The 11,742-nt window shown below is 35.7% G+C and overlaps 1 protein-coding gene across 8 annotated transcripts in view; it reads right to left on the reverse strand.

Moving 5' to 3' along the window:
• dennd5b (DENN/MADD domain containing 5B) overlaps positions 1-5,423 on the reverse strand; it is a 51,800-nt gene extending 46,377 nt beyond the window's left edge. For 4 of the 8 annotated variants that reach the window (XM_079816401.1, XM_079816400.1, XM_079816397.1 and 1 more), the window contains exon 1: positions 5,042-5,423. In XM_079816401.1, the coding sequence (XP_079672527.1) occupies positions 5,042-5,150 (109 nt within the window). In that variant the 5' untranslated portion in view covers positions 5,151-5,423. The remainder of the gene's footprint in view (positions 1-5,041) is intronic. The other 4 variants (XM_079816399.1, XM_079816398.1, XM_079816395.1 and 1 more) reach the window with 1 other exon arrangement.
• Between the last annotated feature and the right edge of the window lie 6,319 nt (positions 5,424-11,742).

The raw sequence follows: 11,742 nt of genomic DNA on the forward strand, positions 1-11,742 counted from the left end.
CAGGGCAGGGCAGGAACAGGCCGGCCAAGTGAGTTTTGGGTTTTTTTTAACCCTAAAACAATGATAAAACAATGTTCTAAAAGTAAGTTCTGTCATTTTATTCAATTACATTTACAGTTTTTTGCCATGGTATCGATTCAGTATCGACATTGAAGTATTTTAGTCTGGTATCGTATTGAAGTCATCATTTTGGTATCAAGACAACACTATTCTATATAAAAAGTATTTTCTGATATTCTCTTTTTTTGTTGTGTTGGTTTACAAATTTGTACCTTTTTACATTTTTACTCTTTTAGTTTTACATTTTGTCAAGGGCTTGTTTACATTTATACTTTTTTTATAGTACACTACTGAAGGCCAACGTTGCTAGTTAAATTAAATGTTTTTAAGTAAAAAATTTTTGATAAATTAGTCGAAAGATTAATCGATATAAAAATAGCCGTTAGTGGCAGCCCTAAATATTACCATGCGAGATTAAACGTTCCAGTTACAAATGCAATTACAAGAAACAAAGTCAACCTATACGTGATAAATTAAAGGGTTAGTTCACCCAAAAATGAAAATTCTGTCATTAATTACTCACCCTCACGTCGTTCGAGACCCGTAAGACCTCCGTTCATATTCGGAACACAAATGAAGATATTTTTGTTGAAAGCTGATGGCTCTGAAAGGCTTCAGACAGGCCTCCATTGGCATTCAGTACACTTATACTCCCAAGACGGATAAAAGGCACTCAGAACATCGTTACAAAGTCCATCTCACCACAGTGACTCTACAATAATCTTACAATGCGACGACAATAGTTTTTGTGCGCAAAAAAAATCAAAATAACACCTTTTTCCAACTTGTTACTGCCTTCCGTGTGTGCCTCCACGACGCATGCGCGAGAATATGACGCAGATCCGGCGTTCGGACAGATGACCCAGAAGTGATTTGTTTACAATCAGAGGAAGACGCGCGTATCTCAGCTGTTGGATTCTACATTGATCGTGCTTAAGGTCTCGGCGTAGTGCTCAAAATGGGGTTAGAGTGTGCATTTCATAGATTCTCGAACCCCGGCGCTACGTCATATTCTCGCGCATGCGTCGTGGAGGCACACACAGAAGGCAATAACAAGCTGGATAAAGGTGTTATTTTGATTTTGTTTTGCGCACAAAAACTATTGTCGTCGCATTGTAAGATTATTGTAGAGTCACTGTGGTGAGATGGACTTTGTAACGATGTTCTGAGTGCCTTTTATCCGTCTTGGGAGTATAAGTGTACTGAATGCCAATGGAGACCTATCTGAAGCCTTTCAGAGCCATCAGCTTTCAACAAAAATATCTTCATTTGTGTTCCGAATATGAACGGAGGTCTTACGGGTCTCGAACGACATAAGGGTGAGTAATTAATGACAGAATTTTCATTTTTGGGTGAACTAACCCTTTAACGCTGTGAGACAAAATCGAAATGACAAGAAACGGCTGCCTTGCGTGAGTCACATTGTGAGCTATAAAGTTGCAATTATAAGAAATAAAGTTACCATTAAAAGATTTAAATAAAAAGCAATTACAAAACAATTGCCAATGAAATAGAAAGCTGCACTGCAAGATATAATAACAAAAGTGAGAAAGTCACATTGTGAAAAATAAAGTAGCAATTACGAGAAGAAAAAAAAAACACTTTGCAAAATAAAGTTGCAATTAGCTTTATTCAATGTTACGAGGTGGAAATGGTCAAACAGCCTCTTAAATAAAAATCCTCCATAAGAAACAGATTGTACACAGACAGCCCAATGAAAGGGCGCCCAGCAGTGATGATTATGCTGAAAAGCCCTGGGAAGGGGGGGAGGTCAGTCGTATGAGTGCAGGGCCCCTCTGGGATTGGACGGCCGCTTAAGTCATGCAGAAACACGCTGAGGTACCCAGCAGGAAATGTGCATTTTGAACAATGGAACTGAGGAAGCAAGGCCAAAAATATATCAGGAAAAGCATCTCTCACTCTTTCCATCTTCAAGTGGTTTGAATTACAAATGAGCGCTCTCGTCTTCTCACAGGAGGTGCAACCAAAGCTAACCTTCAGAAACTAGGCCACCAGAGAATACAGGTGCATTAGGGTGGGGCGAGGGGGCTTTTCAAAACACCCGATATTGATCAAACAAGAACAGTAGGATAATCTTCAACAAAGGTTATGCTGTACATGGATCTCTCAAATGAAGCATCTCACAATGCTATACACAGTGTGAGGCTTATCGGAGCAACCCGGGGAGCTGATAAAATCCAAGCCCCAATGACACTGGACACACACAGTGGTAAATTAATCAAGTTCAAACTGTTTAATCATGATGAACTTTATCTGGGGAACCAGACCAATCTCACAGTGGGAAGTTAGATCCGCTGAAAGGGGGGAAAGGCTTTTCTCTCTGTAAACATTACAAACCAGATTTTTAGACTGTGGTGCTGCTATGATGTTAAGGGGCTGCGGTTGATTTACAAGGCATTGCCAAGTCCCAAATCTCTATAAAGCTCTCAATTCAGTGTTGTTATTTATGCTAAAAGTATTCAAATTTGTTAGGTGTTTTTTTTTTTCAATTGAAATAAAACCAAAATAAGTATTAGATGAAAAACTTTAATTTTAAGTTAGTTGAAGTATACTAAAATTACTCAAACTAAAACTGAAATAAAAATAAAGCTAACTATAAAATATAAATATTTTTTAAAAAACCTAATAGAAAAAGACTAAGGCACCAAACAAAATTATTAAAATGAAAATATAAAAATAAAAGCCAATTCAAAATATTAATGAATAATAGTATACTAAAATATTTTATTTTTGGTTTGCATATGCCATTCAAAGCAATAAATCTTTGGAATGCTTAAGAAATCTCTAAAAGTTTATCTATTTTTCATACTATACACTATATTGTTAATTGTAGCATTTCAAACGTTTGACTTTAATTTGTAGTGTCATTTTCTATTTACACAAAATAGCATAGAAATGTAATGAAGACCATTAATAAATCAACAACTATAACATGAGAATATTTATCGTTTTATTCAATCAGCTAGAATTTTAATATAGTTATAAGTGAATTTCTAACAAATTTTGGCTTTTTCAAACTGACATTAGCCAAAAAAAATTATTTATCGTCCTTGGATAGAGTTAAACTTGCATCAACTTGCATTTCCCAGGACAATTGCACAGGCTTAATGTATTGATTTTCACAAATATAGAGCTAAATACTTCTGTTGGAAGCTAAAATAGAAGCTCTAAGCAGGTTCATCAGTTTGTTGTGTTCCCACATGGCCTGTTCTGTACGCTCTCGGTTTAAAGCAACACATCTAATCCACGAGAGCATCACGCACATGCAGCTTAGCTCTTCACACAGTTCACCAGCAGTCTGTCAAACTGTGCCAGGCCTTAAAAAGGTAGGGAAATCATCACATCTGTTAAAACAAGGCCAGACAAAGATCGGAGAAAAACAGGGTTAGAGTAGACAGGCTGGCTACTGGGATTACAAGTAGTTGCTTTTTAAAAGCCCGGTTTGCTCTGACAATTACACTTGTGCTCTTGGCAAAAGCATTTGTGCTTTCAAATTAAGTTACAAGAAATATGCATAACCTATACAAGACAATTAGCACAAACATAAGACTCGCAGTGCCAAAAACACCACAGGACAAGCTACATAATATCAGTGAATTTGAGACTCGTCTCTTGATACCATTCACAGTATGAGTGCGTGAAATCAAAATGATCAGTAGTGAAAGCCACGTGAGCTGGGTTGCTCAATGCAAGTTCAGGGGGTGACACTTTGAACTGTAATACTTTGTGATATCTTTTGAAACCCATAAGTTCAATCAATCCAACCAATCACTCACCATCTCTAAAAAACAAACTCTTTAAATCGCTTCAGACTTGTACTATTAAAATGTCATAATAATAATCATATTCTATGTTCTTTGACATATTGAGTCCTCAAAACTGACTGACTTAGTTCTCTTCTCTCAGTGATCGCCATATGTATCCATCTAAACCACTGTTAGATGCTCTGCCAGTATGCCAACAACAAAAGATATAATCAGTTATCAGGCCAGGATTTCATTTGACACCACCATGAGACAACCAAAATATTCAGACAATCAATACATAAGGATGATGATGATGATTGTTTTTATTGGATGCTTTGAGGCTCAATGCTGACCGTTCCATCTTTAACCACTGAATTGATCTCATCCCTCCTCCAACACTCAACATATGCTTTCAGAGAACATTTGGTGATTGGGAACATTGTAATTGATTTCACTTAATTTAGGCAATTGGGTATTAAATTGATTTATCTCATTTCATCTATAGCAATATATAAGACATAGACAGGTTCAATAGGGTTACACAGACTTTAGTCACAGGCTGTGTTAAATTCATATTTGTAAGAAATTCCACTGCTCATATTTTCTCTCACAAGCCAACTCCATCACACAAACTGTAAAGACAAGGCTTGGGATTTTAAGGTACTTACTTTTCCTCATCATAACAAGGTATTAGTAGCCAGCAAAATCAGGAAAACAAAATGGCTACTACATTTAATAAATATGCAAAAATACAGTTAGACTCCATATCTCATGTCTGACTGAATGAGTTAAATTCAATACAAAAAGATTGTGTAGTCACATTGTTTTTATAAAAAAAATATCTGCCAAATCGTTTTTGTATCTTGGTATGGTGACTTGAATGTTATTGCTATGCAATTAAACATATTTTGTGAAAACCTCCCATTAATCCAAAACAATGCACTCAAACCTATACTTTTGTGTCTCAAAAATCAGTGCAATTGCATAATTTCTTAGGGTGCCACTCCTATGTCAAATTCAAGTCTGTTATTCCCAGTCAAGCATATTAATAGGCATTAAATGCATTTGAATGTCCTAATATTAGGAGGCTATAATGTGATTCAAGCAGGGCTCATAAGAAATCAGTGCACGTCAGCTCGTGTTTATTATACCTTTTGACTCTAGTGTGTTTACCATCACGCTACAGTGTATAAAACACAATAACTCTGTCTTACCTGCCAAAGCATCGGGCTCTAGACCCGTTTCGTTGTCTATTCCGCATATGATGAAGTAATGTGCGAAGCGACAGGGCGCTGACCCAGAGCCGCTCATACTCGCGCTCATCTCGGCTCGAGCTGATCCGCTTTGTCCCCGTTTGTTATACAGACCCAACCAGCTCCATATCTAGCGTCCCCAAGCAAATGAAATGAGCCAAAGTGAGGATGTAATAAAGGCTAATCGCTATTATTTCGTGCAGTAAGCTTCAGAAAGCAGTCTGTGGCAATCAAATTTGGTTTGAAGAGCGTTTGCTGCCGTGTCTCCGAGTTGTATCTTCTTTCACGAGCGCACTCCTGTGCTCGCTCGCGCACTGACGCACCGCTTCAGCTGATCACACTCAGCCAATCGAGTCCTTTCAAATGTTTGACCACAAGTATTTGTCTAAAAGAGAGTGTGCAGTGATGTAGCCTACGCACTACCTTTAAATGTTTTGATTCACCAGCAAAAATAATATATTTCATATAGCCTATATGGCGATTTCAAATCAAACAGAATTGTATTAGGCTAGAATCAGAGTGTCTATGAAAAATATTTTATTTGCTCATATAGCTAGTGTTTTAATATATTCCTGAAAAAAAAATGTATTAGTGTTCTGAGTGATTATATGTTGCATAACAGCATGCTGTTTTAAATGTTGCATATTGAGTTGAATAAAGCTGAACATTTTTGAGTGAGATGGTAACAGTTCATGTAAAGTTTCTGATTTCTTGCCAGAGGATGAAATGTTGCATGGGCCTATATATTTTAGCATTTTAATTTTAATTTAATGTTATTATTTATTTATTTATTTATTTATTTATTTATGAAGAGTCCCCCTAGTGGGCCTCGGTCACCCAGTGGAATGTTCACTAGTGGCCAAAAGTGATATCCAGAGGGAATATTTGTTTTTAGTGACCCTACAAGTTTGATTAAACCATCAACATATGAGAAAATATTTAAAACATTTGAAATAGACAGAACAAAACACTAAGGCCCGGTTTCACAGACAGGGCTTAAGCCAGGATTAAACATTTAAGGCATTTAAGTGACTTTTACCAAAATGCCTTAGAAAAAAAACATTACTGATGTGCATCTTGAGACAAAACAATGGCTCTGGCATATTTTAAGATATGTCAGGGCAAGTTTCTTTCCGTTAAAACAGCTCAAAAATTAATTTTAGTCTGGGACTAGGCTTAAGCCTTGTCTGTGAAAACGGGGGTGAATTTTAAAGTATTCATCTGACAAAATTATTGGGCAAAACAGGCAAACTATAGCTACAGGTTTTATTTTACTATGTTCTCTCTTGTTTTTGCATGTGTTTGTAATTTCTTCGTATGAAAGCCTGACCAAAAATTATTTCTGCACAATTTGGCATGTTTCATTGCATTATCACAAATAAAACAATTGACTCGAAGCACAACTATGCAATATAATTGCAGAACCTTTAACAGATTTTTAATAATATTTGAATAAAGGGTGAAGATGACAATATTCCTAGGCCGGACATTACTTTTGGCCACTACTGTAAGTGACTAAAACATACAGAATAATAAACATAATGGCTACAAATGGTGTTACAGACAGAAGGCACCAATCTGCCAATTTTGCTCTATTTTTGTCTTAAATATATCCAACCAAGCCTCAAAATGGTTTAAGGTACTGAGCCTAAGATCAGCTACAAATGACTTTAAAGATATATTCACATTTTGAAGATGCTAACTTCTTATTTTTTAAGTCCTAAACTACAGGTTTGATGCATAATACATTGAAGATATCATAGCCAGCAGATCTCTCAGAAGATCCCTACACCCGAAGTCAATCAGCTTGACTTGAAGGGTTTCTGGGTTGATGAGCAGGTTGTTAATCTTAATGTTGCGGTGAAACAATAGGGCTACGTGCATAGGCCTACGTTCCCTGCCACATGACAACCCACTGTTTTGAAGCTTTCCCTTCGGACCCCTGAGTAAAGAATGGAGAGCAGGTACCAAGGGAAATAAGTGCTTGGAGTGCTATTATTTGCAATGGTGTGTCGACGCTATTCAGAAACCAATGACCTGCTGGCGATAGGTCGGGGCGAATGCTTTCAGCCTGGCTTGTCAGATGATAAGATGACATCCATCACAACAAAGAAGAATGATTGTACTTTTCAAAACAGAACAAAGAAAAAATCTGACCATTTCTGAATTTACAGTTTAGAACAGTCAAATCTTACAGATTATTACAAAGACATCAGGTGTAAAGTTCAACTTCTCCCATTGTTCTGCACAGAGTGCTGCCATCTGATTCAGCGTTTTTCTACAGCAAGACCCAAGCCGGCGGATTGGACTGAATGAAATTCTCCTCCATTTATGGTTTAAAGAGATTCCCTGATCCCTCCACATTTTGCAGGGCTGGTAAGCCTTGGTAATACCAGTCCCTCTCCATCCCTTATATGTAGTCTGTGCCATTAAATTTAATCAAAGAACAAAAGACAAAGAGAAAATCACTCACTGCTCTTAACTGATTAACTTTTGTAGCTTTAATAATAATACATTTGTTTCATTTATACAGTGATAAAGAGTATGCAGTGTTGGTTTACGATTACTTCAATTTACCTATTGTTAAACCTATTTGAAACACCTAAAGCAGTTATTTAATTTTTATCTTTGTTTTTTGTTTTCGAGCTATCACTAGTTTATTTGTTATTATTTTATTAATGACTGTTTTACGCATCTTTAAGAATGTTCAAACTTTATATTAGTTAGGCTAATAGTTTTTGTTGTGGTAAAAATATGAATCAAGAGTTGTGTAATTTCACTGATGTAAAATGTTGGTCTCAACAACCTTCTTTATTAAAAAAAACAACAACAAAAAACAAGGTTACATTGGTATCTGTGATACTGGCCTTCATTCATAGTACTTAAAGATGCCATTAATACAATTAAATACAATTAATACAATTAATTAAAATACACTGTTTTGATGTTGTTTCTACATTATTTGGAGTTGCGATTTTAAATTATGTATTACAATATAAAAATGTATGACTAGTTTTTAATGTTCATGATTAATTACAGAAAACTGTGATTAATCTTTTTTTTTAATCGATTGACAGCACTCGTTTTTACATATCCAAGTCAAATGTTATCATATTTAAATAATTAGGCTATCTGAAATGTGCCTATCAGGATTGATAAAACAACAACAATAATATAGCTTTTACTGATTATTTTATTATGCATTACCACAGTGATATACACAAATATACATAAATATCCATGCTCATTCAACATAAATCTGCTATGTATTAAATATGGTGTGTCAAAATTTTCATGATATGTTGAAAATTACAATAACGCCATCTGTTGGTTAAATTTATGTTTGCTACTGCCTCTGCATTAACGTAATCTACTGTGCCTCTCTCATTGTTTTCCAGTTCACTAAAACAAATTAAAAGTATGATAAATACAATAAAACAAGCTGTGAACTCAACCACTTACGTTTAGGCAGTATTTTATTAAAGTAGCCTAGATAATTGTCTTTTTTTTTAAGAATTGTGGTGTTTCCAGAAGTTAGAACACACAGGTGAATAACCAACAAACAATTTAAAATGTAGTAGACATAATAAACACATACATTTAAAACACACACACACACACACACACACACACACACACACACACACACACACACACACACACACACACACACACACACACACACACACACACACACACACACACACACACACACAGACAATAAATTGTTGAGTAGTTGAGGGAGGGAGTAAAAGCTACCGAGTGCAGTTTTGTAGTAGCAATAGCAAGCGGTTTGAAAGCATTGAAGTCAAGTCAAGTCATTGAAGTCAATTTTATTTATATAGCGCTTTTTACAATGCAGATTGTTTCAAAGCAGCTTCACTGTGTTAAACAGGAAAATAATGCAACAGAATTTTATTCGGCCGTACAGCCGCTCCGGAGAAAACGGTGATGACCCCCAAATATGATGAACCTTTATGAGGGACCCCCCTACCTAAAATCCATCTATTTTTATGTATGAAAAAAAAAAAACATTTAAACTGTTAAGTAGTAATTGATAAATTGTAAATGTGACATTATAAATACAACATATTGTTTCCCAACTTAAATTGGCTATTAATTTTGGATGTATAAACCTGAAGAATAATTTTTTTTCAATTAAAAAATGTTTGTATAAGCAATTTTCACAATAAATGTATGTAAGCAGCTTACGTCTTGCATTAAGGATACTGCCTTACATTCCCAGTGAGCAAGATAAAGGGGAATATAGTGAGACAAACTCACTAGAAAGATACAAAGCAAACATATACTACAATTCTGGAATGTTTACGGCAAGAAATGAGAGAAACATTCAGAAATGAAACCGTTAGAATATTCGGTAGATTTGATCTATTTTTGCTTTGTTTTTCATTCTCTGACATTGTCTGGGGACCCCTTAGAACCTTCTGGAGGACCCCTGGGGGTCCCCGGACCCCAGTTTGAAAACCCTTGATCTAGCTCATTTCAACTATCATACAGTGACAATATGGGCAGATCAGTCATTTAGTTTATATGGTTAATTTAGTTTACTTAATTAATTTATTTGGATATTTAGTTGAAAATGTAGTGTCCCCAACTGAGCAAGCCAAGCCAATGGTGACAGTTTTAAGATTTAAGAACCCACCCTCCCTTTCAGAGTCTGCAAAGTGCCACGAGAGACGGTGTTATAATAACTTATGTCTCAAAGCACATAACATTGTAATAATAATGTAAGGTAAAAAACAAAAAACTTTGACTTGTACCACCTGACTGCTGCAGATTCATTTCAGCATTGATAGTGTTCAGGCACGTGCACAGGTAGGGCTCAACCTGGTCAGAGCACATGCCCTTTTTGCCCTTACACTCTGAAGTGCCCTTTTTTTGGTGGTAGTGTTTTTTGTTCCTGCTTCAATAAATCAATAGTTTTGGTAATTGCATTTGAGTTTGACTTTTGTAAAATGTTAATAATATATTGATAATTAATACAACCACATTTAATTTGTTTTTGCCACCGAAAAATCATAAATAAGCAAAGGTGTGCCCATAGACCGCCAAGTTTCCTACTGGAACTTACACAAAGTGACTGAGTGATCCTCGTCATCTAGGTCAAATATATCTCTTAGAAATTTGTTCTTGGATTTATGATTGCGAATACAATTAATTTGTTAACATGTAATAATATCATGGTCGCATGTTTAATTCATTTAGGTTGTTGATATATGCACATATTCGCTAATTTTTGAATCTCTATACTCTCTCGTTTTCACATGTGTAGTAAAACATGGTTACAGTAATGTTGTCGTTACATTGAGTGCAAATAGGCCGTCTTTTTCACAGAAGGTCTGGTTGGGTCAGTCAGAATTGCAGAAGACACCATGTAAATGATATCCATGATAGTGCAGGGGTAAAGCGCATGGCTTGTTTTAGTTTTGACGCAAAATGATCACGGTTCGAATCCGCGTTTTGCCGAACTTGCTCTACTTTATTTTCCCATCACACAGAAATTCGAAAAGGCATTTTTTCCCCCAATAAAAATAGTGAAAATCTTCAAAAAATGTAAATAAAGCATGTCATGTGTGTTTGATAATAAAGTATTAGGGGCGGGTGAACAGATGGGTTGCCCTTTTTCAGTTTCAGCACATGCCCCTCAAAAGGTCTGTGCACGGCCCTGATAGTGTTAACGCATAAATAGTGAGTAGAATGTCACAGGTTACCATCTCATAATTACGCTAATGACATGACGTGAACTCAGAATAAGCTAATTGTTATGGTTCAGCACAAACTTTGTTTGAGGCGCTCAGTGACTCTGTGCGTCCTTCCCAGTCCAGTCCTTCAGAGGCTTGTAGGAGAGTCCTCAGCATAAACGTTAGAATGAGATGGTCAAGTGTGCAAGCCAAGGCTACATCATGTTTCCACCCCAGTGATCACGGCATGGAAATACTATTACAATTATTATTACATCATTATTACAATTGTTATTATAAAAACATTTTTCTTGATAATATCTTTTTGTGTGAATTGGAATGTGTGCAAAGGATTGTGGGTGATTGGAGGACATGAAGGATACACATTTGCATCCTTCAAAATAAGCCAAATGAAGGATGCAAAACGAAGGCTGCCTTCAAATTGAGACATCCTTTAACAGAGCTCGATGATGTGGCAGGCAAAATATGCAGCCATCTAGTTCTAGGACGCAGCCTTCCGACTGAGAAGCAGGGTGAGCGCGTGTATGGAAATACATAGGCAGGACATCTTATTGGCTCATTTTTCATCACACTCAACTACATCACTTTAACTTTCGCCGTATGAATACTATTGAATGAACAAACCCGAGTTATGCGGCTTACGTGAATGAATATAATATAGCCATAATATCCTGGAAATGAGTTTTTGCGGTGAGATATATATGTCTGGGTGTGTTTATATATATATATATATATATATATATATATATATATATATATATATATATATATATATATATATATATATATATATATATATATATATATATATATATATATATATATACACCCAGACAGGTGTATAACCAGTACACTGTAAAGATTATTGTTGGTTAAACATAAAAAAGTTGCTTACATTTTTTGAGTTCATTGAAATTAAAAAATTGAGTGAATACAATG

This window comes from Gobio gobio (assembly GCF_949357685.1).
Source record: "Gobio gobio genome assembly, chromosome: 5".
Taxonomy (NCBI): Eukaryota; Metazoa; Chordata; class Actinopteri; order Cypriniformes; family Gobionidae; genus Gobio; species Gobio gobio.